The sequence below is a fragment of the Asterias rubens genome, chromosome 9 (assembly GCF_902459465.1).
Source record: "Asterias rubens chromosome 9, eAstRub1.3, whole genome shotgun sequence".
Lineage (NCBI taxonomy): Eukaryota > Metazoa > Echinodermata > Asteroidea > Forcipulatida > Asteriidae > Asterias > Asterias rubens.
The window spans coordinates 3,173,406-3,201,134 of NC_047070.1; the positions used below are offsets into that span (position 1 = coordinate 3,173,406).

The window sequence follows — 27,729 nt, forward strand, 5'->3', positions numbered from 1 at the left end:
CAGAATGATAGGTAACTTGGTTAATTCGCCACACTAGGAAGCAGCTGACACACCAAGGTAATATTTCAGAGACCTTTCTATTCCAGCAAAATTTTGCCAACCGAAGTTTGAAAACTGTTGAAAGCCATGAATGCAAAACAACAACAGATGGCCAAGTTTGTAATAAAGTCACACAAATACTCGAAACTTTAGTTCTGAGTTTGTTGGAAACAAAGCAACAAATCGTGGGAGGTGTTTTAGTTAATTGAAAGCTGCCGAAGATGTTGATTCTGGTCACAATATCTTTCCACACTATTGAATGTTTTGCTAAAAATCTGTCCATCCATGCCAACCAGCGTGACTTGTTTAACGTCAATAGACAGGTGTATAATTTGAGTATCTCACATTTTCGGAATAACCTAATGGTGAGTCTGCTGCCGCCTAGTGTTCAGAGCCTTAAATGTTAGTCTCTCTGCCTTCGATAAACTCCATTATAATGTTCATCTGTTCTTGATCTTCCTCAGTTCCTGGTTCGTTCCCTCCAGGTTTTACTGGGTTATTCTCAAAGTCTATCGCATCCTCTGGCGGCTGCTCGATGTTGATCTTGATGCCATGCTGTTTCTCCCATTTGACAGTTTGTTCCGTTTCCACAGGAGTCTTAAGTAATTTGGCTCTGATGCAAAATGGTTTACATGTACTTTCAATCTTTGTTGACTTCTTTTGCTTTAAGTTGGAATAAAAGAAAGTGTGATTTAGGTATAAGCTAAAAAGATAACACAATTATCACAATGCTCATTTTATATTTATAACTGCCGCCACAGTAAAGCCTGGTTCATACTTCCTGTGAATTTGAATGGAAACTCTGGTGTTTCTGATCAGCAGAGTGTGGGTTCGAATCCCCAGCAGTGACCCATGTTCCATGCAGTGTGTAACGCATGTCAAAGAACCCAGTGCACTTTTCAAAAAGAGAAGGGGTTCGCCCCGATGTTCCTGGCTGTGGCTGCTGAATGTGCTGTAGCACCTTGTAAACCCTTATAAGGTGCTAAATAATTGGGTCTCAGAATTCATCACTTAAATAACCTATCTTTCTGAAGGTTTGTATATACTCAGCGCCTTGAGTACCTTGTTTGGTAGATACGTGCGCTATACAAGACTTTGATATTGATATTTTCATGTAATACAAATTTTGTCATAATCTCGCAACAAAAAATTCCAAAGAGTTGCCCTGTGCTCAACTCTTCAGAAACATTTGCAACGAAAACAGAGCTGTGAAGTTAATTTTGCTTTTTGGAACCAGGCTTTAGTCTATTCAGTGAAACAGAATGTTAAAAACACAATTATATCTAGGTCCTTTAGTAGCATCTGTGTGTGCACAAAAGCGCTGCGTCATTTCAGTGCTTCATTGAGTGTTTTTGTTTGTTAAAGCTGACTAAAATGTCTTAAAACCATGATGCCATTTGCACCTTTTAGTAACCCTTGGGAGTTATATAGATTTCAAGAGGCTGTTGGGAACAGTGTCCTCAGCACTAGAGAGATAGATAAATACAGCAGGACGTCTTCATATAAAGAGAAAATAACAGAGGATTTAGACATTAAACAGTCTTTCCCAGTAAGTCTGAAATTTGAGTCTGAAAAAAATGAGTAGAATTTTTGCATGCCTTTATGCTGTTGACCTGCCCCAGACAGATTAACTGCTCATCCATGAATTTGACCCAAGTAATGGCAATGTAAATTCACCCACTCACTCAAAAATATGTATAGTTTCAAAGTTTGAGTAGTGAAACTCACAAACTCTTGAGAAATGGAGCTACAGGGAACTTTTACTTACTGAATGTTTGAGTGCGGAATGACACTATCTCAGGCCTGCGTGGTAGGACTGCATCAAAATATAACATGCAAGGAGCAGCAAACAAAACACAAACCAAAAGTAAAAACATGGAGAAAACAAAAGTTTAAATTAAAACATATTGGGTTATTCAGCCATGCAAAGGTTAATGATGAAACAAAACAGCACTCGTGTGAATGTCAAACAATTAGGGGCAGCACCACCGCATTGCTTTGCATGCAAATTCTCACGACCTAACAGGTTATTTGCATATGACCTTTATGCAAATGAGTCAAGCAGCAATTATGCAAAAGTCTACCCTGGTACATCCCATTAGATACAGAGCTTTTTATTCTTATCCTGTAGAAACCAGATGTTTTTGTTGAATTTTTGTTTTGTTTGGATGATTTTTCCCATCAAGAGAACTTTGCAAATTCCAACAGGGAGAAATGAACACCAAACTGACAACATTCTCTCTCATACAACTATTGGATATGCAATGATTATGAACTGCCAAATCAAGAAAATGTAATTCCGTAACAAGACAACAATTCTAGTTTTTGCGAGTGAAATCAGCGATTAGCTTGGTAGAATTCGAACTCGCAACCCTGTAATTGCAAGTCCTGCAGTCTAGAACCACTAGACCACTGTGACCAAATTGTGTACTATGCTATATTGAACACTTCACATCAAATGACTTCTTTAGAATACAACAAGTGTATTAATTATCCCCAAAGAAAATATTGATTCAACTCATGTGGTAGCCGCTAAGAAACTGCCTCTAAACTACCGGGCAGTCTCTGCGATAAAGTAGTAAGACATCTAATCTAGAATGGCAACAGTCATGGGTTTGAATCCTACTCGAGTACTACGTTCTGGGTTAACAGTGTTTTACACACATCAGTGTACAAGTCTCAAATTAGCTTTAGCTCCAATTAGCTTTAATGGGAGTGTCGTGGCCAAGCGGTTAAGAGCACCGAATTCAAACTCTGGTGTTTCTGATCAGCAGAGTGTGGGTTTGAATCCCCAGCCGTGACACTTGTGTCCTTAAGCAAGACACATAACCATTGCTTCGTCCTTCAGATGGGACATAAAGCTATTGGTCCAAAGCTGTTGTGTAAACGCATGTAAAAGAACCCAGTGCACTTATCGAAAAGAGAAGGGGTTCGCCCCGGTGTTCCTGGCTGGATTGGCAGCATATTGCGCCACAGCATCTTGTAAACCATTACATGCATGGTGCTTAAGGATTAGGTCTTATATCTCAAAATTCGCCCCACTCCTTGCAGCAATAATACCTGGCGCTTTGTATCCTTAGGCAAAAGGCGCGTTATAAATACGGTTATTAGGTGTTCGGGGCAACGGCCCGGAACACCTCTTATTTTTTTTCTTTATTTTCTTCATACTTCTTCTTCTTTTTCTTCTCAGCGTCCCTTGTCCGCTAACAGAAACATCTTCAACTCGTATAAACTTGAAACTTCGCACATAGTTAGATATTTATTAGGAGAAGAAAAATGTGTAGTTACGTCATGATGACGTCATCAATTCTTGAGTTATGAAAATTCAAAGTTTATTATTTCAAAAAATCATAACTTTTGATCTACATGATGGATTCCTACAATCGACACATCATTGGAAAGGTCGTTAAAAACTCCGTAAACGCCTTGCAGACATGACCCCATTTTGATCTTGTCTTCCGGTCCAAAATCGAGGTTGAAAAATGTAAAATTCATGTATAAAGAACTACAAAATTCCCCTATTGATTGCGCGTAAAGATTTTACAATTACATGTACATGTACATTGTCGCCACGTGTAAGCATGCGGTGCATTGCGGTCACCACGTGTAAGTATGCGGTGCATTGAGGAGCATAGTCACGCTCTACGCCACGTGTTGATCGTTTTAGTCTGCGTTCGAAGCGTTTTCAACATAATGTCAGGTACATTTGCCTTTCGGTTAGTAAGTCTATTCTACAGTCGAAAATTTGTCGTTAGTTCATATTTCCTCAACCACATCAGCCATTTTGACAATCTATACATCATATGAAAGGGATTTTTGTACTTAACAAAAATGGAAAGGCTGGTGAATTTTTCTTGACCTATTGACCTTTTCAAACCGTAAATGACTGTAAAAATGATTTGAAAGGGCGTTATTTACAGGCTTTTAGGTTGAAATATACATCCTTTCTTGCTTTACCATCACAGCATACAAGTTTGGCAAAGGTCTGGTTTAAAAAAACACTACTGATGACGTCACCAAAAATAAGTGCGCCCTCTAGCGGCAGATTATAAACATCTAAAAATACACCTTTACTAGATGTTTGTGTCGGAGTTTATGAATATTGTTCCAAAATTGGTATACATGTACATAATCTCCTTCATAATGGCAACGTATCCGTGCAGTCTTAGCTTGATGAGGTCATCATGTGTCTGGTGGTATTGCTTTAAAGGTGCACTTTTCAAAGCTGTGTGTATGCCAAACCAATGTTCGACTGAGGTGAAACTTGAGTACAAATCTTGAAAACAAAGCAAGGTGGAATATTTTTTTACACCAGGTTTTTACTCCCGGAAACCGAACACCTAGAGTTTGTTTTAAAACAAACTCTAAATTTCTAGTTATTATTATTATTATTATTACTACTATAATTATTATTATTTAGCTGTGGTGCCTTTGGCAAGGTTTCATTACAAACTTAAATTTTCCTCTCATATAAGTGCCCTTAGGCCTACTATAGGAAAGTTGCTGTACCCATTTTAACGAGCGAAAATCAATACCTGATACATGTAGTATGGGTAAAATCATGTTCTTTTTTTTATCCAAAATGCAAATTCTAAATCTATTTATTTGTAAAGCTTTATCACAGATCTGTTATTGTTAATTTCAATGCAGGATGAGGGATGTACCAGTATTGAGTTAAACATGCAGCGGGCGGTAGTTAAAACATGCAGCGGGCGGTCTCTATGCATGCTTTGAATTGAGACAAAGGCGCCGTGCTTCGTCAGCCACGATGGAATAAGAGTTACGTACATGGATGAGAGGCCAAGTCTCGTGCATAGCTTAGGGTGGTGGTACGCTACACATAATCATCAGAATCATCATCATCGCTATACATGAGGGGCTATCAGTGTGATAGTTCAAAACAAAATATGGTCAACATAGTTACTATGATACCACAAATAAACCCCTTGCATAGGCCATGTTCGAAACGGTGACCTCGGCTAAAGCTATTGCTAGATCAGCGCGTCTGCCAGTATTGAAGAATAGGCAGATGCGATCTACATGTAGTCGTAGCTGTAGCTGAAGTTGTCGTTTCGGACACGGCATTAAGCCGTCATCACTGAGGTCAACAGTAAGGGCGCTATTTGAGCGTGTGACGTTAAATGCAATGGGGTTATGAATTCAAGATGATATAGTACATGTATATGATGGAAAAGATAAAATAATAACAGGAAACGTGTTCTTAGATTTTAAACCATTAAAAGTTAACCTGTAAAAAAACTTTAGCTTATGTTTGCCTCTAGTTCCACTTCAAAATAAATTCAGTTGTAACTTACTCCAACATTTAATTAACATCATCGGGGCCCAACATCATTGAGCTGCTTTAGAAGAAAATACTGTGTTTCTGCTTGGCAAAAGACGTCGGGCCAATTTCATTGAGCTGCTTAAGCAAAAAATTTGCTTAAGCACGAAATAGCTCGCTTATTTTACACATGTTACTGGCCAAAATTTAATGTCATATACATTGCTTATGACTAGTATTTAGCTGTTGTTTACTTAGCATAACAATTGAGTGGAGTCTTGGCCGGTAATCTGATTTGACTAAGCAATGAATTTTGTGCTTAAGCAAAATTTTGTGCTTAAGCAGCTCTATGAAATTGGGTCACAGACGGTACAGGGGACATGCCATTTTGGCTGGTGACCTTTTTCTGGTGAGCATACTTTTTTTTTTCTCAGCTACTTTCTGCACTTTAGCGGCTCTTCGTTCCAATTTCATTGAGCCGCTTAAAATCAACACAACAAAGTTATGCTTTCAAAAATAAGGTTACCAGCCACAATGCTATTTCACACGTACAATTTGTGTGTGGTATCCTGGTCAATTCTGGGGTGCGTTTTGGCGACCCCAACCAAAGCCCAACCAACTCAACAAGTCAGTTACTGGTTGGTCTGAACAGCATCATCAACGTGCTCAACCCAACCCGCGAAAACGCTCAACCTATAACCAATGTTTCTGGTTGGGGTCGCCAAAACGCACTCCTGCTCAGCAGGAAACTGTTAACCAACATTTTCTGCTAAAGCAGCTATATGAAACTGGGACAAGGGCCCATCTTCAAAAAGCCTGTAAGCACCAAAATATTTAACCAGCCAAAATTACATTAAGTTCACTTTTGTGTGACTGGTGCCTCACTCATCATTGGCTCAGCAAAGCAAATTTGCTAAGCAGTATTTTCTGTGGAACAGCTTTATGAAATTGGTCCTTGGTGGTTAGATCAAGCACCTATAACGGCAAACTTGAACGCAGCTTTATTAATTCATGAAGCAAACTTACACTGACTTGGGGAGCACTAGCACGTTTAGGGGCTCGGACATCGTTTATAGCATTAATCCATTCCGCCATGTCCTCTGGCGAGTAGGCCTTAAAGCAGAGAAGAGAAAGAACAAAAATTTGAATTGAACAGACTCTGTTACCGTGGGAGGCAAATACTATCATCATCATCATCCTTTGTTCTTAGACGGAATAGTAGAAGCAGCTTTGATGAAGCGGTGCCAGGTTGCTTTATCCCTTATGAGTTGTTGAATCATATTACTCCATGAAAATTTAATTTAATTTAAGGTTAAACAAGTTAAATTGACTAGGGCAGAAACTGAACCTGCTACCTTAAATAAAATTAAAAAATTGCTTTTTAACAAAGGGCATTTTTGAATGGGGAAAAAAAGGTAGTGAATCGTTCCTTATTAGCTGTTAAAAACCTTGCAGGGTCGTGGCTGTGCGATAACACACCCTCTAGCCGGCATGGTAAATGATTGCTTACCTGTATAAAGAAGGTTCTTGAAGGGCTGATGATTTCAAATAAATTGTCTCTCCCGAGCGTGTCACTACAAAGAAAGAACAAATTGGTGATAACCGTCTTGGCTCAAGATGTTTCTGTTCAAATGCAGTTATTCAGCAAAAAATGATTAAATGATTATAACAGTAACAGTTATAACAAGTATCGTCTCTGTACATGTCTCTGAAATCGAAAACAAAAAGTGTCCATAGAATTACTGACAGACCTAGGCCACAGCCAAAGAAAAGGGCCTGCAGCCGATTTCACGAAACGCTAGGATTAAACCTAACTCGAGTTAGGACGAGTAACTCAATGTTAAGGATGGGTTCAATGCGTCCTTACATATTTGAATACGAAGTCCAAAGACTAATCCTAAGTTAGGAAGAGTTTGGTGAAATCAACGGCTGGGTCTCAAAATAAGGCAAACAAATTATGTGTTTAGCGTCTTGTATTTTTGACAAGAGGACAGTCAACCGATGAACTTGTGACAACTCACCCTTAGCCTTGTCCAAGGCTCTTTACGCAGGCACCACCGGCCCGCTCTGAATTCAAGGACTGCATAGATACTATACTGCACGGTACATAACAGTACTTGATACCGTGGGGGTCGAAGCATGGTTTTTTCGAGGTTTCAATCTCGTACAACGAGGCCGGATGTTGGGGCCTCGTTGTACGAGGTACAACAACCTCGAAAAACCATGCTTCGACCCCCACGGTATCAAGTACTGTTATGTACCGTGCAGTATAGTATCTATGCAGTTCGTGATTTAAGAGCAGGCCGATGGTGCCTGCGTAAAGAGCCTTGGACAAGGCTAACTCACCCTATGTCTGACATCTTGCACACCGTTATATCCTTCTTAGTTATCGTCTTCAGAGGAAGTTTATCCTGAGGGGAGAAATTCAAACCAAACTTTAGTAAAATATGACAAGTGGAGTTTACTGGCTCAAAGACAAATAAATAAACAACATTTATGACCACCTTACATCACAAGGCTGAACAGCCAGTTCAAGGTGAGGGCTACACTGAACAGATTTGGGCTGTCAACCTAAATCAACTGCTACCAGGGTTAAGTTGCTGCCTACTTCTAGGGCTGAAACAGTCCATAAGGATGTAGGCATGGGTATCATCCACTAAAAGCCACCTACTCCTAGGGCTGAAACAGGGTTACCCCTTCACAGTCCATAATGATGTAGGCATGGGTATTATCCTCAATCCACTAGGAGCCTGGCTGATAGATCAGAATGCACTAATGCACTACTGTCCAAAATTTGTGTGTAATTTGGCTCCTAACATGGCAGAATAGGAGACTTTCCAACGCTAGGTGGCAGCAGACATACCGGGTAAATTTCCATTGTTTACGTAGTTCTGAACATGGGCATAATTCTGAGAACAATGGATTTACCCGGTAAGTCTGCTGCCCTCTATTGTCCCAGAAAGTCTCCTATTGGCGAGCATGGCGGAGAGTACATGAGTGACATTCGTGCAATGGTCAATATTAGTTGTTATGGTTTGAAAGAAATCAACGCATACATACGGAAGAGGACTTGTAGTAAGCTATCCCCACATCATCCAGAATGAAATACCTTCTCTTCCAGTTTTTCCTCTGTGAGATAAACAAAAATAAGGATCACATAAAAAACATTTTTATATGAACAATCCATTTCAGAACTCATACTAGTGTTTTATCTGCCATTCCTGGGACACAAGTTATCTTTCAGTCATTTTCTCACAAGCAGCTGCAACAAGTTATGTTGACGTACAAAACATCCAAATGTTGTTTTATGAACTTGTGTGTGATCCCTGGCTACTTATTGCTGTTACAGATTGTATGGCTTGTGACTTGAACCCCCAACAAAAATATTGACAAACAGGGAGATTGCTAACATAGGGCTCAGTTAGTAAAGGGCATGGCACATTCAATCTGGAGGTCGTTACTTCAAATCCAGCTCTATTCAATTGTTCTTTGCTTAACTTCAAGACACAAAGATATATGGAGATAACAGTTGTGAGTTGCAAGATGAAAAGGCTGTTTAACTTTATCCGCGCAGGTTTCCTGTAATATGATCAAATGAAATGTGAGTCTTCTAATAATACAGCTCCTTAAAAGTGACAACAATTAATACTTACCACACCCCCTTGCTTGACACACCATCCAGATTTGACAACCTTCTTCCCGGGAAAGACCGGGCTGAGATTTCGTTCGCCCCCACTCGACGGGGAAGGAGAACGAGGCCACGACCTGGTTCTGAGCACCGCACTCTCGTCCTCACTGTCCGTGTCACTGTGTGCATTCTAGACAAATAAAAAACGCCATAAATCAATCTCAGCCTATAGCCCGTCACCATTTAATCAAAAGCGCAGAATTCGGCAATAAGCAGTTTCATGAAAATTGGCCCAAGTCTGGAGTTTCCATTGGAAAATCTTTAAGTCACTGAGAAACCTTTTGAAGGGGCACCAAGGCCAAGGTCTGGCCCCTGTGGCCTGCTTGTAACTACAGGCCTGACACATAGACCGCGTTATGATTAGACAACGAACTGACATTGTTTTGTTGGGCCAAACGGGCTGTAGTGATTTTTTTGGAAAGTGCTGCGAGGCTTCACAGCGGAGTGTCATAAAAATCCTATAATTTTCATTTATAGCAGTGGACACTATTGGTAACTACACAAAATAATTATTGGCATAAAACCTTACTTGGTTACGAGTAATGGGGAGCTGTTGATAGTATAAAACATTGTGAGAAGCAGCTCCCTCTGAAGTAACGTAATTTTTGAGAAAGAAGTAATTTTCCACGAATTTGATTTCGAGTACTCAGAATTAGATTTTGCTGGTCTCGAAATCAAGCATCTGAAAGCACACATTTGCGTGTGACAAGGGTGTTTTTTCTTTCATTATTATCTCGAACCTTCGAGGACCAATTGAGTTCAAATTTTGACAGGTTTGTTATTTTATGCATATAATGTTGAGATACACCAAGTGAGAAGACTGGTCTTTGACAATTACCAATAGTGTCCACGGTCTTTAAAGGAATCCTATATTAAGTTTTGGAGTGTTACAACAGTATACAAAATATGGCAAGTGACGCGTCTTCACTAATCAAATGACAAAGATCTGTATGTGTGGGATATAACGTTTTTTATGTAAATTTTGTTGAACACTACTTTCGTACTCCATCCATCAATCAATGAATAATGACGAACAAAGCGAAAAGCAATACAACATTCACAAAGCATAAAATGGACATACATGTAATTGACATTGAATTATGATTAAGGATTTATGTGCTTAAGATGTAAAATAGTCTTGACTAAAGAACCTTCACAATCCAATGGCTTGATTAAAAGGGATTCAATACATTTTATATATCACTTTGTTGGCGATGACTGTGAATGAGGATGTTTCAGACGTCGAACTTTTCATGTACGTAATTCAGAATTTGGTTTTGGCGCGTCTCTGGAGCGCCTGCCTGAAACGGGTGTCAGCTTCCACAGAGTCACCACAGAGCCACTTTAAGAGTCTTTATTGGCAATGCTAATTTTCTATTAGTCACTAGTAGATGGCACAGCAGCAAATGGCTCAAAGGGACTGGGCAAGTCTAGAAAGGACTCTTGGTGTGCGTTCGATTAGCTTCCCCGGGTCGACCCTGCGCCCAGGCTCTCGTGGTGATGTCATGCATTTCGGGGCTGACCTGGGTGAGCCCCTGGAACGACGTCAAAGTTATTCCAATGTACCGAGGGCAGACCGGGTCGACCCGGGGAAGCTAATCGAACGCACCCTTGTTCCAAACTTTGATCCAGATGTTTTTTTAATACAGGTATCTCTTCTCCAGTAATTTGTGTTGCGCTATAAGTGACTGACAATAAAAGGAACATCGTCATTCAAAATAACAGTGAAAAGCTGATTGAGGGATGATCAAGTACAAAAACATTACAAGACAATTGTTAGCTAATAAGCAGTCTGCCCACTGACGCCCAGATTTCATAGAGCCATCAACCACACAAACATGCTAAGCACAAATAGCTTTGCTTAGCAAAAAGTAGGTTACCTACTTCAAGTTTCTTACTTGCAGTTCATATACATGTATGTTGCCATAGTTTTTGGCTTTAAATTAGTACATTTAGAAGCTCTCTTTCTACTGAGGCCTATTTGTTTGTTAAAACATCGGAACCAGACTACTACAGCTAAGCACACTGATTGGTTAGTAGTTTCTCCTACCATCAATAAATTTGCATAATTTTGAATAAAGTTTGCACGTAGTCAAGTTCATTGTTTTTAATGAATTTATAATTAATTTGTTAATACTTCTTAGAACGAGAGCTGGATTTTCTAACTGAGATGACTGGCCAGAGTGGTTGGTGAACCATTTGAGAAATTAGGTCAAACTCCTGCCTGCCACATATAACATCAAAAGCTATAGTTAAGTAGGATTTGAAACTCTGCATGGTGGGAATAGAATATGGAAAAGTTTGTGGTAACACCATGTAATGATTATTTCTCAATGAATTGGGGCGGTTCTGAAAAGAACCGTTGGTTTCAATATTTCGATCAGTATGCTCTGATCGTCTTCTGAAGAAAGCATTGAGAGATAATCATTACAAGGTGTTCCCGCAAAATTTTCCATAAGCTTTAGTTGTTAGAAGTTACTATTATTGCCCGTAAACTTAGAAGGCCATCATTACACTGTGTGATGTAAAATAAGCTGTATCTACATACTTAAAGCCATTGGACACTTTCGGTAAACAGTATTGTCCAAAGGCCCACACTTCGTGTATCACAACTTATATATAAAATAACAAACCTGTGAAAAGTTAGGGTCAATTGGACATCAGAGTCAGGAGAAAATAACGGGAAAACCCACCCTTGTTTCCGCACGTTTCGCCGGGTCATGACTCGTGTTTAAAATAAATCTGTATTTCTCGATATCGAGAATTTATAATTGTTTTAATGTGTCCTCAAAAAGTAAGGCATTTCATGGAATAATATTTCAAGAGAAGTCTTTCACCATTACCTTCTGTAAACCCTGTAAGTTATTTGTAAAGCTATGAACTTTTTGTTCTTTTCTTTTCTGTTCCGAAAGTGTATAATGGCTTTAAACGTTCTTGATTTAATTTGGAGATCTACTTAAATCACATTAACCAATACCAAAGCACACACACAGATAAGCTCTAAAGAGTAAGACACTGAAGAATTCAAGCTATGATTTTAAAAACGGTTCAATACCAACATGATAGTTTCATCTCGGTTTAAACTATGCCCTAACTTAGTGGCCATCCCAACTATAGCTAGCCTTTCCAACTATAGCTTAGACAGGCCCAGCTTGAGCAACTTCAAACTGGGATAGGCCCAAGTGTCAATCGGACAGTAACTCAAGTTGGGCATAACATAGTTGGCCTTACCCTCTATAGTTTAGGCAGTCCCAGCTTGAGCAACTTCAAACTGGGATAGGCCCAATTGTCAATTGGACAGTAACTCAAGTTGGGGCATAACATAGACCGTGTCCAATGACCTCCACAGCTTGTGCATACAACGTGTAAATTTACATGCAGATGACAGGCAACCACAAACAACGAATGCATCAAACTGAAGCTGGATTCATACTACATGCAGATATGGAATAAATCTTGACATCAACGATCGAGACACCGTAACAAAAACCCAGACCTATATGTTTTTTGGTTTTTTTTTTTTAAAGGGCAAGGGCACCAAGGCATTTTCTCCTCGCTAAAGGGCACCTTAAGAGAAAATTTCTACCGGAGCATTTCAAGGACACCAAGGCAATGACCATGGGCCACGAAGGCAATCACCTTTGTTGCCTCTTTGAAATATCAGGCCTATGCAACGCACCTTCAAGACATCAAGGTTAACCACTTTATTTTGGATGACATGCATACAGGCCAAATTTTCCCAAAACCGTTTTTTTTTTTAAACACTTGAGACAACTTTGGAGCACCCTAGAACCTTTTAGTCAGTCAGCTGGATGGAGGAGACCTTTATTTCTGTGTAAATTGCACAGGCATTAATTTACCATGCTAGTTTCCTTTCCCCATTCGAAGGGTCAGAGGTACTGGCAATTGAGTTTGAAATCTCCCACAGGTTTTTCATTTCAAGGTGAACCGAACTCATAAAGAGAATACATCCCAGTGCTTATTATGAAAACCTCAATGGAACATTACAGAATTGGTTTTGCTAGCAAAAAAGTAGCTGGCAGTAAAAGCACTTTATGTAATCCACCATATACATAAATTGACAAACCTGTAGAAGTTTGAGATCGATCGGCCATCTGGGCCACGAGAGAACAGTGAAAAACCGATTACAAATTTTGCATAGCATCGATGCCAAAACAAAAATGAGTAAAACGCTCACTGAGCGATAAACTCCAAACGCGAAATTAGATTATTTATTTCTCATCAAATATAAAATTTCAGACAGAAATATTTCAAGGGATGTTTTATACTATCATCATCATTAGACCGTGTAAGTTTTACACGATTTTTGTTCTTACCAATTCTGTGACGTTCCTTTAATTGTTTTTCCCCTGTCAACTCAATGTTTCATTGTGATACAAAAATATTTCCAAATAAAAATTATCACTCCGGAAACTCTAAAAAGTTCCAACATGGATGTCTTTTAAACAATTTCTTTTAACACTGACCCGAGGTGGTTAACAATTCCGCATGAAGTATGAATGTACTTGAAATGTGCAGAGTGGCATGCAATCTGACAAAATGCAGCAATTTACAAGACGAGAGAGGGGTGGCAGGCGAAGGGAGTGGCAGGCGAGGTGTTGGCAGGCGAGGTGTTGGTATAGTTACAAGGAGGTACCTACAGGTGTGTACTCAAGATGAGACTTGAGGTGCGACGACGTACAAGCCGGCTGGTGACTCTGCCTTTTATCACTGTTCTTCACATCAGATAGAAATGTGGTACATTATACAGTACAGTTTTAATAACAATCTATTCCATCCTTCCATAGTCAACCCCCTATCTAGTCATTCAATATCAAGTCGACCATGCCACTATCTGGCCAAAATATAGTCAACCCTCCTACTATCTGGCCATTCACACAGTCAACCCTCCCACTTTCTGGCCATTCAAACAGTCAACCCTCCCACTGCAGCTGGCCATTCAAATAGTCAACCCATCCACTATCTGACCATTTAATATCAAGTCAACCCTCCCACTATCTGGACATTCCATATAGTCAACCCTCCTCCTATCTTGCCATTAAAAAATAACACAGAAAACCCTCCTACTTTATCTCCATTCAATATCATCTAAGTTTTGAATGAATGTACATTGTATGCCACCACGCTGTATGGTGTAGCATATGCAACCACAACACAGTCAACCCTCCTACTGTCTGGCCATTCAAAATCATCCACTGTGGTTTCGAAGGATTTGAAGGATAAATATACTATACCAGCCCGCAATTTGTGGTGAATGCATTTACACAGTTACACAGTCAACCCTCTTACTATATTCAATATCATTCACTGAGTGGTTTTGAAGATTAATACACATAAAATGCCATTTTGCGATGTTAATGTGAATCCATCAACACAATACATCAATGAGTTCACACCACACACAACCAGGGGAAACCCACGCACAGTCAGGTAGGGGCTGATCCATAGAGTTATATATACGAACTAGAGGGCGCACTGGCCTTTATACGCGCCCCGGCATGCGCGAAGGCGGCCATTTTCTAAGTTGACAAAACTGGCATCTCACAGCGTGTGTTTGTGCGGCCAGTTTGTAAGTTGAACAAACAGCATCGCATGAGCGTTCAATAACAAAAAAGCTCAAACGTGTATTTCATATTCAACGCGCGTGCAGAATGACGCGCTTGTCATCTTGCGGTCCCGTGGCGTTTGTGCACGAAGCATCACTCGTGCGCCCTCTAGTTCTTATATATAACTCTATGGGCTGATCCGTATTGCCCCTGGTGGGATTTGAACCAAAGTCCTAGAGGAGGAAGACGAGGAATGATACCGCTACACCAACCCTCTTCCAATTAGTAATTATTTGAAATAGTCACTAGTCCTGACCCTATAAACCAATGAAAAAAACAAGACAAATTTCTCATAAAATCTTTTTGTCAGCAAAAACGAAAATTGTTAAATTTTTGAACTTAATGCTCAATCCTCTGTGATAACATTTTTGAAAGGACAAGGGCACAAAAACATTTTCTCCTTGGTAAAGGGCACCCTATGAGTCAATTGTAAATTTCTACAAGAGCATTTCAAGGGCATCAAGGCATAGACCAGGGGGGATCGAGGCAATCGCCTTTGTTGGCTTCCGGGAGTATCGGGCCTGATAGTTCCCTTTTCCACAACATGTTCACAGCTGTTTCTATTTCAAAGTGTTAGTAGCATGCTTACAAACCACTGAGACCAGATTGGCTGAAATCAAATCAGCATTTATATCATTGTAAAATCAACCACCAACCTTTCAGTTTTAGCACTACATATGACCAACACACACAAATCGTCAAGTTTTTGCATCTTTATCACCGAGCTAGCCTGGTGGCTAGAGGCAGTTCAAATCCTCCGTATTAGCAGCAAGCTGGCCTACTGTGGATTTTTTTCACAAAACTCGGGAAAGATTTTATAATGCAGTGCTTAAAACACAGAACTGTAAGGGTAAAAACGAATTATAAATATTCAATACCCCCAATGCAAAAGTAACACCCACTGCTAACGCCAAGGATTCAAACTGCCTCTACTCACCGGGCTAGCTCAGTAGTCTAGAGAAAGGCAATGCAACGATCATGGGTTGAATTCCCAACCAAATGATTTACAGTGGATATTGTTCACAAAATCAGGAAAGCACCGAGTACACAGTACTCAATACACATTGACGAAGGGGTAAAAACAAATCACATTTGTCTGACAAATGATAACAAATTTCCCTCATGCGTTTTTTTTTTGTGCAACGTGCAAGCAGTCTTTGCACTCACCAGTTTCTTGTACTCTAAATACACTCTCCAGGGGACATTGGATTTCCATTTTAAAGAACTCTGTTGGGTATATTTAGTCAACAGATAACAGTTGTGAGGGCCAAGATTTGCTTGCCCACATCAGGCCTGGAATTACGGCCATGAAATGGCCTCCACTGCCCCTGGTCTTGGCCTTGTTGCCCCTTGAAAAGTTTCCCATTGACTTTAAGATTTTCCAATGGAAGTGCCCTTTGCAAATTGAAAATGACCTTGCCCTTTTAAAGATTGAATTCCAGGCCTGCCAAAATGTAGGTTCTTGTTACTTAAAAACATTGTTACTTAAAAACTCAAATCACGCAGACTCTTTGACAATACACCGATCCATTAGGCTCCGCCCACGGCGCACGTGTGAGCAAGACCATGTCAGCCTCTCCAATGCCATTCTGCACAACTCTGCCGTGCGCGGCAAGCATATGTGCACGCATGTCGGACATTATAGCGTCAGACTTTTGGTTGTGCAATGAGTTGTGATTGGTCAATACGCAATGGGGCGGAAGCACCTCCCAAATTTTACGTAGCAAATGTCACGACCAGGATTCGAACCCACACTCTGCTGATCAAACACCAGGGATTGAATCCGGTGCTCTTAACCGCTTGGCCATGACACACCACAAATTGCCAGTAAGTCTAGTTCCTCACCTCTACCGCCTTTCTGTGTACCACTCCACCAACGATTTCCGTCTTGTAGCTCAGTAGCGATTTATTAGGAGATTTTGGGGATAAACTGCCGAGGCTGTTAGCCTTTGTGATGTCCACTGTTAGAGGGGGACTCGTCTTCGTTGCCGTAGGAACCGGTACCTTTAAAACAGATGGAAAGCAGTTTATGACTTTGGGCTTGGGCTTGTTTGGACTTTGCTCTACCTGTCAGGTATTTTTGAAAACATGGATTTTCCTTACAGATCTAGACCTGCAGATCAGCAAGGGTTGAGTATGTTCATAGATTGGTAAATACTCCATAGTTAATGACCCAATAAAGTTACTTAGTGAAAACACATGTAACACTTTAGCTGATAATAGTATAAACTGTTTTGAAAAAGAAATCCCATAGATAAGTGTATAATTACAGGTAAGCAGGGAATTTGTTGCTTGTGCGCGTGGGTATTCCACGTTACTAGGCATTTTCGCTTACCACAGAAATTTGGCGCTTGCACAAGTAAGCGGAGAATGGCGATCGCAAGTGCAAAATTTGGCAGTATGCCGAGCCATGAAATTGGGCCCAGGGCAAAATTTCATAAGCCTGAAAGCACAAAAAATTGTTTAGCTCTGAAAAATATTTCTTAACAGAAACGAGTTACCAGCCAAATTTACATTAACTTTACATTGTAGTAACTGGTGTCCTATTCAAATTTTGCTTCAACAGCTGTATGAAATTGGGCCCAGATCATAAGAAGGCCAAGTCTTTTCATCTCTGTGATGAAAAACTAAAGGTCCATGGAGATCAGTAAAACATCCTGATAGATCACAAGCCTGTTTTTATCAGTGCAAATGCCAATAACAGGATGCACATAGGAAACTAATCGACATGTTCAGTGTTAGGTGAGGGGATGGCAACCTCTCATAGGGGGGAAACCCCAAGCAATTAGGGTGGGACTGAAACCTCAATCCACACACGCAAGGTACTAAGGTGGGGTGGGTGCAAGCAGGGAAAGAAAACACGGTGCCAGCCTGATCACCAATTGAACCAAAATGTTGAAATACGAGCAAGACTTATTTAGTCATGTGATGTTTTTATTGATTAAAGGCACTGGAAGAAACTGCTCCCTCTGCAGTAACATAGTTTTTGAGAAAGAAGTAATTTCTCACTAAAACATTTTAATTGAATTCAAGACCTCAGCTGAGGTCCCGATTTCAAGGTATCTGAAAGCACACAAAGTTGTGCTGAAGCCTTTGATTATGCATCTGAAAAAACACAAAGTAAATGCAACAAGGGTGTTTTTCTTCCATTGTTATCTCGCAACTTCGACGACCATTTGAGTTGAAATGTTCACAAGTTTATTATTTTATGCATGAGATACACCAAGTGAGAAGACTGGTCTTTGACAATTACCAAAGGTGTCCAGTGCATATAAACCAACAATGGGATGTTTTAAAATCATTATAAAAGCATCAAATCTCAAATTGAATCAAAATGTTGATATGAGCACGACTTGCACAGTCATATGATGTTTTTTGTAAAGATTAAACGAATTTAAGAAATAAATTGTTAAAGAAAACCAACCTTAATTTTGCATGCCTCATTAAGATGAAGAACCCACTCTTCTAAGTCTTGCTGGTTATCTGCACGAAAGTGATAGTTCCTTGAAGGTATAGTCACCACTGTAGAAAAAAATAAAAAATCAAAAACAACAATAAATGTTAGTTTTGCATAGGGGATAAAGAATATAATTTGGTTTTTTTTCTATTATACCGCTGTTACATATTATTAACCATTTAGCCACTGTACCGCCAAGCCGCATATAGCGATACACTGTATGCGGTACGAGGAAACCTCGCTAGCATGTGTTTGTAGAAAAAAAGGAACATCAAAAGAAAACTCGATAGTCATTAGTATGTCTACGCATTTGTTAATTTTTTATATCTAGTGGTTATAGATCGTTATTAATTCTCTGTTCACAGTTGACTTGTCAAAGCTAATGATGGTGAATTAATTTAGCTCTTACGAAAAATAAAACGCTCATTAGTAAACAGAAAACTGTTCATCATTTATGATGATATTGTCAAAAATTAACGCCTTCGCATTTAATCAGTATGAGCATTGAGCCAGACAAAAGCCTTGAAAAGCTATTGTTCATTTTATCCGTGCACAAAAATATTCGCCATAAAAATTACTGTAGCCATTTAACGAGAGGCATTTATTGTTCCCATGAAAACTTGTACTTTTATACAAATATTACCGAAAGGGTAAAAAATTGTGCATACACATTAAGCCGTGCTATCTTTTAAAATTTGAACTACGATTCCAGTAATTTACTGCAAGAATCTTGAGAAATTGGATTTCAGCAAACTCGGGCAATGCAGGGACTAAAGGGTTAAGCACTGTAAACATGTACTCAGTACTTTCCAGAGTTCTGTGGAAAAAAACCCACAATAGTTCCAGAATAAATGGCACTAAATGTTAACAGGGCACACTCGAGCAAAAATCTCCACACCAAGTTGGGGAAATTCCCTTCCTTTTAAAAATAGCAACTTGTCGCCCTAAAACTACACGACAGTATCATCAGGTACGCCTATGCCAACATTCCCAGTCATGCTTAAATAAGATCAAGTAAACAAAAAGCAAAACTGTGTCAACAGAATTACAAACACAGCATTCCATTATAGTAACAAGATTTCAGTCTAGGTTTAACTATTTCATGCCCTGACCAGTTGCTAGCGACTGTTTTAATTCCCTTCAGAGAAATATTTGTAAAATGAAACATATAGATCGCACAACTAAGAAAAAAGGACAAATTCACAAAGGTGACAGCCACTTTCTAATAGATTTTCTTGGGGGATTATTTTAATGGATGTTGAGCTTTATGTCCCTATTTCAAATTTTCCCCTTGAGGAATTGGTTACGAAAATGAAAATTATTGACCCTTTAAAAAGAAAATTCAAGCAGACTCTTTTATTGTGCGACCGGAACTCCCATGCACTCATGCCCAAAGGAAATAATTGGCATTTGGAGAGTAGATGTCAAGACAAGTTTAGAACCGTATATCCGTTGTTCATGCTAAAATACTTTTCGTCTCACAAGACGAAAATTATCTTTGGGAAATTGTTTTACTCGTTTCTCAAAAATTACTTCACCTGAACAGGTAATATTTTCTACCATCACTAGCGAGGTTTAGCTGCACATTACGCGAGCAAACACGTGAACGTGAACATCAACAAATTGTGTGTGTTTTGTATCATACAAAAAGTACACAAACCCTAAAGGCGATCCATGTACTACTATCTTGTAGTAGATCCATTAACTACCATTCCCAGGTTGTGTATCGTATTTTGCAGGACTTGGGATATGATCCCTGATCTACAGGTTGAACCGTTTCACACTGGCACCCTGAACAAAGATATTCACAACATAGGGAGATTGCCAACATAACACAAATGTTAGGGGCAGATAGCTCAGTTGGTAGAGAACCAGCATGTTAAATCCAGAGGTTGCAGGTTCCAACTCCACCTCTCTACACATGCAGTCAAGTTTTCTTCATCCAACCCAAAATTATACAAAAAAATACACAGTCAGTTTCCCTTGTCAGCTTGTGGTTTGTTACTTTGATGTCTGTAACCAAAGTCCTGTAACCAAAAGTGTACATTACAGGCAGAGCCTAACTCTGTCCTTACTCTATGGCCTGAGCCATTGAGCTCTTTCCACTTTGACCAAACCTAACAAAATCTGGCAAAATAAATCATCAAACAACAAGCCCCACAATCAAGAGCACAAAGGGGGGGGGGGGAGAGAGATAATTTTTACAGAGGGGGGGAATCCCTGCTCTTGAACCCTGCAATCCACAGATAAGCGGACTGATCAGAACGAAAGATAAAGAATTACTTATTTCCTTGTTGCCAAACCACCAGGGGATGTGCTGAACAAGGCGAGTAGATCTAAATAAACGATAACATGAGTTGGCCCACAGTTTCTGGTTTACAACCTTTGATGAGGGAGGGTCAAAGTGTGTCAAAGTGGGGTCATGTTGGTTTTAAAGCCTCATCATCATCATTAATATCCATACACATAACTGTGTGTTCTTTGTGTAGGCAGGGCTCGTGATTTACACTCTCAGAACCGAATTTCATAGAGCTGCTTAAGTAGAAAATATACCTCAAGAAATTTCTGCTTAGCAAAAAACAAACAGGATACTACAGTGTACTAGTCACAAATTGTACATGTGACGCGGCGGTTTCAGATGAATTTCAAAGTATAGGCCTGCTAGCCTGTACAAGTTGACCTTTCTATTCATATTCAAATAAGAACAGACTGCATACAAGTTTAAACTGTGCAGAAAGTTTTACAATCATTTTGATTCTGGTTTTGAGAAACTAAAATTAGTTGTTGCTAAATCGTTACTCAGATTTCTGCAGGTTGGTGCCCCACTGCAACTTATGAAAATACTGCGACAGTTTGTTGCTGTTTTCTCAGTAAGTAGACACCGTATTCAGCTGAAACTTTCACATAGGTGTCTTTTATTGTCAGTCTCGTGATTCCCTGGCTTTCCCTTCCTATAGTACTAGAGTGTATCGTAAACTTGGGTGTGCGATCCTTGGCTACACGGCAGCTAACTGTTGTATGGGTTCTGAATGGCACCCCTGCCCCCCCTCCCCGAACAGAGCAAACATAGGGGTAGATGGCTCAGTTGGTAAAGGGTGCTGGTTTAAGTCCCACTCATGTCAATTTTCCTCTGTTCAACCCCAATTCTTTATGATTTCTTGGACAAAACCTAACTCTAGACTCTAGATTTACTACAGAGGTCAGCTATCATATCAACAAGGGTTAAGTGCATAGGGGTCAAGGACCATGAAGATCAGAGTGACATGGTCACTGTAACAGGGGACATATTGCTCCCCACGGTGACCAGTAAAGATTGTATGTCAAGGGTTGAGAGTTATTTAACAACTTGGTATGGGTCGTCAACCATAATAACAATCAGGGAGAATGACGTTCTCAAGGTCAAAGTGATGAGGGCTGATGTTGAACTTCTCCCGAGGTTTAAAAACGATGAGTCTCCTTGTTAACTTGTATTCTTGATACAATGGCATTATGATTCATTTTAGGGTCTATTTTTGTCTTGTTAAACATGTTTTAAAGGGGGACTGTCTGACTGTCTTTGTGATCATAGAGCACCTGGTGCTGTACATGGAATTATGAACTAACCCCAGGTACATATCACAAAGGGCTAGCCCCTCATTACTAAATTATAGGTGGAGACTAGCGCGAATGACGCTTTGTTTGTTTGTTTGTTTGTTTGTTTGTTTGTTAAAAAACGACCTTTTTTAAAGTCAAAACAAACTGGCAAAACAAGGCTTCACCAAGATCAAAGACTTCAGGGACCATTGCCCACAGGGGACTGTTTGAGAAGATCAAAGACTTCAGGGACCATTGCCCACAGGGGACTGTTTGAGGTCCAATACCACCCATACAATCCCATCCACAACAAAAATGATACTTTTTAACAAACTAACCAACCAAGGTTTTGCCAAGGCTGTGGTCAGGCCTGACACTTCACAGAGGCAATAAAGGCAATTGCCTCCGTCCATGCCCCCTGGTCATTGCCTTGGGTGCCCTTGAAATGTTACTGTAGACATTTACAACTTCCTCATAGGAGAAAAATGCCTTGGTGCCCTAGCCCTACCAAAAACGCAGTACACAGGAAGGTGTGGTAATGTGTTGCTTGATATTATCAGTGTTATGCTTGATGGCAGTGACATTTGCTCATCCTGTATGCACCAATCAATGTAATGACTCACTGGATTAAAGGCACTTGACTTGTTTGGTAATTGTCAAAGACAAGTATTCTCACTTGGTGTATCCCAACATGCAGAAAATAAAAAACCTGTGAAAATTTGGGCTCAATTGGTCATCGAATTTGCAAGAGAATAATGAACGAAAAAACACCTTTGTTTCACATTACTTTGTGTTTTTCCAGATGCATAATAAAAGACTTTAGCTGAAGTCTTTTATTATTACCTCTTTCTCAACGACTACATTACTTCAGAGGGAGCCGTTTCTCACAACATTTTATACTATCAACAGCTCTCCACTGCTCGTTACCAAGTAAGTTTTTATGCTAACAATTATTTTGAGAAACTACCAATAGTGTCAAGTGCCTTTAAGGCTTAGGATCCATCCAGGTACTGTACAAGTGTAGGTACTTGTCACTCGACACTCTGCTGCTTGAACATTTTGCGTAAAAGCAACCCTACAATACTGCAGGGCTTGATGTTACACATTTAAAGCTGTATCTAGACATTTATAACAGGAACAGTGCCCGGTTTCAGGAGGGGCCAAAGATTTATACACAGCTTACATGTAGGTTCTGGGTATTGTGTAATGCATCAACAAGAACCAAGTTTCTTATCAGTGCTTATCGCTAAGAGAAGGGGGTTTGCCCCTGTGTTACAAGCAGTGGCTGCCGAGTGTCCTGCAGCACCTTGTAAATTCTAAGATGCTACATAACTGGGTCTCAAAATTTTTATCAGTGCTTTATCCCTAAGAGAAGGGGTTTGCCCCTGTGTTTCTGGCAGTGGCTGCTGAGTGCGCTGCAGCACCTTGTTAATCCTAAGATGCTACATAACTGGGTCTCAAAAAAAATATTAAAAAAATAACCTGTTTAAAAAAGTGTTTATCTTTGTTCAAGCGCCTTTAAGAGCACATAATTGATGGATGCGCCATAAAAGACTCCAATATTATTATTAACATTTTTATCGTAAATAAATGTTGAAAGTAGCACTTACCAAAACAGAATTCTACCTTCGGTCTTTGTTTGGTGGCGTCTCTTGCCTACAAATAAAAGACCCAAATCACCTGATATCACAATTATCTTGGTTGCGCTACTTGGAAGTCAATGTCACCGTGTGTTACACAGTAGACTTGTGGACAAGTCGTTAATGATCCCACACGGTGAGATAGTAAAGTTGTGGCGGTGCTCTCGCGAGATCACTGTTCTCGCGCGAGTGAAGTTCATAGTTGGAATATAGTTTGCAAGTGGAAGGATAAAGCTTGGACAAAAATGAAATTCTGAAGGTGCAGGGCTTGAAATTAACACTGGATCACAGGTCCAAACCTGTGAGTGTTTGGACAGCAAACACACAATGGGACAAGCCCGATGGTCTTGTTTTTTTTCATTTGAATAAAATACCTCATTATGTAATATTTTGTGAAAAAATGCTGACTGTGAATGTGACAATTATCTTTCATGGGTATCAAACACATAAGGTATAGATCTTCTTTGTGTGCTTGTGACTGAATGACAATTCTTGACTATTCTTTCAGTAATCAGCTGGGCATGATTAACAGGGTAGTTGAAAAGCACCAGCTGTGACGAGACAAAGCAGTCAATAGTCGCGACTTTGACACTAGTCAGTCGCACTAGTCGCCCAGGCCTAGTCACAGGGTACTACGCAAACCACGATTGACAAAACCAGCCCTGGGTTGATTTCACAAAGAGTTATTATTAGTCCTACATGTATTTCGAGATAGGACGAGTTACTTGTCAGGACGAGTTACTCGTCCTGACCCAGGAATAGCCTTAAGTTTGTAACATCTCCTAAGTTAGGACTAGTCCTAACTCTTTGTGAAATCGCCTCCTGGGCTGTGACAGTGTAAAACAAATATCGATAAATGGCAGCATTGATAAACCGTTGCTTGAACTGAAATGTATACTTTACATTTGATATTAAAGACAGCTGTATTTCTCCAGATGTACTTGCTCCTTCTTGCAGATTCTAAACGAATAAAAATAACACCAAACAATCGAACATGACTCTAAGTTTTTAAAGTGTAAAATTTGATTCCATCAAATACCTGAGACTCAACTTTACAATATTCAACATATTTGTAATAATGCACTTGAAAATAAATTAATGTCTTTGAATATAAACAATCTTTAAAACTTGAATCTTACTAAAAGCAGTCCCCCCAAAAAGGCAAATAAGTAAATAAATTATAACATAAAAAAAATGAAAAATAAGAAACATTTCCAAGGAAAGTTTCCACAAAGTACATATATACACAACAAAGTCCCACCTCAAAATAGAGCCATGCATGTGGATTGGTTTTCAGTCCTATTGTACCTGATTGCGCAGGTTTTCTCACAAGTTTAATTATATCAACAGCTCTCCGTTGCTCATTTACCAAGTAAGTTTTTATATTTATTTAAAAATTTTCATTTTTGGAATATCTTAAAGACTACTGGCATATTTTGACGGCCTCCTTGTAATTACACGTACATGGCCCAATTCCATAGAGCTACAGCTTTAAAAGCAAGACAAAAATGCTTAAACTTATTCTGGTAAGTATAATTCTGTCATGCTCAGCAAATTTTTGTGCTTTTGAACCAGCTCTATGAAATTGGGCCCAGGCAAACCCTATGCACAAATCCATCAAAGTCAAGATATAAACTTTGCAGTGGATTTCTTTTAAAAAAAACTTACAGATGGGTTATCCATGTACCAGGCAAATATTCCTTTTTCCTGATCGATCATGAAGTAACGACGGAAGAACCGGCCACTCTGATCCTGTTCTTCAAAATCCATGAAACCACAGGTCCGACCTTGTCTATCTACATACGGCATGGCAGTTGGGTTTCGTCTCAGCAGAAGATTGGAAAATATACAACAATATGGCTCAAGATTATCTGTAGAAAGAAAAGGGAAACAAATAATGAACTACATAATATAGGCCCCATAGGCCTAATTGATATTGACAATTGGGATTGAACCTGTGACTTTTGGACTAATTCTGTTAAACCGCTTATCACTTGTTATTAATAATTCATGCAACTTTTACTAATAAAATGTCAAATGAATGTTGTAGGGCCTATCAGTTGTTAAATTACCACCAATTCTGTATTTATTGCAAAAGAAATACAATAATTTTTATGCATATTAAAGACATGGCATTTTACAGTTTACTAAAAAGAAAGCATTACAAAATGTCCTCGTATTTAGTTGACTTGATGTAATTCAATCCTGTGATATACTAAAACCTGAAGTTTAAATAACTTTTCAAGAACAACTTGTATTTAAATAATCAAAATTACTTTTTCAAAAGTTATCATGATTATTATTATTATTATTATTATTTATTTGGCAATTCACATAAAAATACAAAAATACAAATAATTTATATGTAAAGGATAAAACTCTTAAAAACATTAAATATATAAATATATACATCTGGATTGGAAAACATTAAAAAGGGAGATACATCAAGATATAAAAAAGGAGGACAGGCAGTAAAAGAGAAGACAAAGTACTACACGACTGAGGACAACAGAAAGACAACAACAATCCAGGTTTGCCAGGACTGACAAAAGTGCCTGCACTGTCACCCAAGAGGTGTGTCAGTCCAACCTGGAAGGACAAGAGACAAAAAGACAAACAATTTCACATAACAAACAGGTTAACAAACAAACACAGACAAACAAACAAACAAACAAACAAACAAACAAACAAACAAACAAAAACAAACAAAAACAAACAAAAACAAAAACAAACAAACAAATAAAACCAAACTAGCGAGAAAAAAAAAAGAAGAAAAAAAGTATATAGTCCCTTAATCAAACTACAGTAGCAGTCAGGGTATTTAATTATCATATTTGCGCAACTCTAGTTTAGGAAGCTGTTTGTACCTTAAGTCAATACACATTATTATCTGGTTTCATTTTTGAACGCTACCAAAGGTTTGCTGTCAATCATACTTAACTCCAACAGAACTTGACAAAAGTGTTACAGTGTAATTTAACCTGAATTTGTTTTGTATTTTCCTATGATAGATGGCTTATTATTATTGAGGGCAAATCTTGAATCGAACATCAAATCCCTAATTGAGGATTTGTGGGAAGCTTTGAGTCACTTACAGAATCGAGTCACCAAACTAATGAAGTACCCACAATACTTGACAGAGAAAGTAAATAACAATTTCGATTTGATTTAACAAATATCATTCTTTTTATCACAAATTAATAATCAATCGTTTTACAATGACTAGTTGAAAGATTTTTTTTATTTTGATTTTTAACTCCATGTTCAGTGTGACTTCAAAAGCACAAACTTCTGAACCCCCCCCCCCCCCACAATTTCTCAACAAAAAGAAACAACACCCAACAACAATGCAACTGTCTATGTCACTGTGACTTTAAAATCAGGCAGTCCCTAAAATCTACAAAACAAAACACTGAAACATGTCTATTTCATTGTTGTTTTAAGTCCACAACACAAACTCAAAACAAATAACTTTCCGTATGGCGCCACCACTTTTTCACTAATTTTTACAAAAAGGGATATCTCATTGAGGTAAATTAGATACTATATTATTTCATATTAAATGAAAAAGTGGTGGCGCCATACGGAAATTTTCCCCTCAAAACATACATAGAGGAACATAAAACCATAATAAATAAAACAAAACGAAGGAATGTGATTTTTTTTTGTATGTACACAACAAATGCAACTGTCCCACAATCATTTTTATTGTACAACATAAATTTTCTAACCAAATGAATAAATAGTGCCAACAAAGTAGATTGGCCAAGTTGGCACTATTTATGATATGGGCCCGCACTATCATCAGTCAGTGATCATTGACCCCAGTCTTTCATTGTGATTGTCAATGCAAAAATTAATTCTCTCGCCTTCCTTGCGCCTGGTTGGCAAAAACACTATTCAAAGCGATGTCCCAAACTTAAATAAATTCATATGAATGATTGTGTGAATAAAAATACACATTTCACTTACCCTGGTCTCGAGTGCATGAACAAAATTCATCAAGAGTCCACAGTGAAGCAATGTAGGTCCATACAAACTAAAACTACAACCAAAAACTCCTCTCGACTGTTCTCTTTGCTTGAACGTTCCAACGAACCAGGAAGTTGGACGTATTTCCCAGGCCTTGTCGCCTGTGTGACAGTTGACTGCTGAACTGTGGCGATTTTGTGGTCGCGGTTCACCGAACAACTTGCTTGTCCCAGCATGGAGGTAGACCTCTGTTGTCAGTTTTGTTTGTTGAGCTCTTTCAGAATTTGAGAAGTAACTTCTCAGTAAACGTTTACAGAAACGTGGAAATTACGAGAGGCAACGTTGGAACATCCCGATGTCAAATTAAAATGTTGACCTATTATTAACTTGTCATTTTTCGTGTGTACATGTATTTTGCTGTGCATAGTCTACTAGTCGGGTGCCTTGAATTA

General features: G+C 39.1%; 1 protein-coding gene across 5 annotated transcripts; it reads right to left on the reverse strand.

The window, feature by feature from the left end:
* Nucleotides 1–385: 385 nt before the first annotated feature.
* LOC117294541 (pleckstrin homology domain-containing family A member 1-like) lies at nt 386–27,671 on the reverse strand. Of its 5 annotated transcripts, none has more exons than XM_033776996.1 (14): nt 27,278–27,671; nt 24,974–25,176; nt 24,209–24,265; nt 23,276–23,321; nt 18,060–18,157; nt 16,481–16,639; nt 13,670–13,744; nt 8,974–9,138; nt 8,381–8,449; nt 7,667–7,731; nt 6,831–6,894; nt 6,347–6,433; nt 4,828–4,918; nt 614–702 (listed from the first exon to the last, which is right to left on the reverse strand). In XM_033776996.1, the coding sequence occupies exons 2-13, from the start codon at nt 25,112–25,114 to the stop codon at nt 4,874–4,876; spliced, it is 1,071 nt and encodes a 356-aa protein (XP_033632887.1). In that variant the 5' UTR covers nt 25,115–25,176; nt 27,278–27,671; the 3' UTR covers nt 614–702; nt 4,828–4,873. The 5 variants fall into 5 exon arrangements, with proteins under 5 accessions (XP_033632885.1, XP_033632886.1, XP_033632887.1 ...); XM_033776998.1 differs by lacking the exon at nt 4,828–4,918 and adding an exon at nt 1,808–1,855 and having other exon boundaries at nt 619–702; XM_033776997.1 differs by lacking the exon at nt 614–702 and adding an exon at nt 1,826–1,855.
* Nucleotides 27,672–27,729: the final 58 nt, after the last annotated feature.

Coding starts and splice junctions, on each gene's coding strand:
- LOC117294541 (XM_033776994.1), bottom strand. CDS start 25,114: ATGCCGTATGTAGATAGACAAGGTCGGACCTGTGGTTTCATGGATTTT. Junction 18,158..23,275: donor GAAGGTAGAATTCTGTTTTG/GTAAGTGCTACT, acceptor TTTTTTCTACAG/TGGTGACTATACCTTCAAGG. Junction 16,640..18,059: donor ATGAGGCATGCAAAATTAAG/GTTGGTTTTCTT, acceptor TCTGTTTTAAAG/GTACCGGTTCCTACGGCAAC.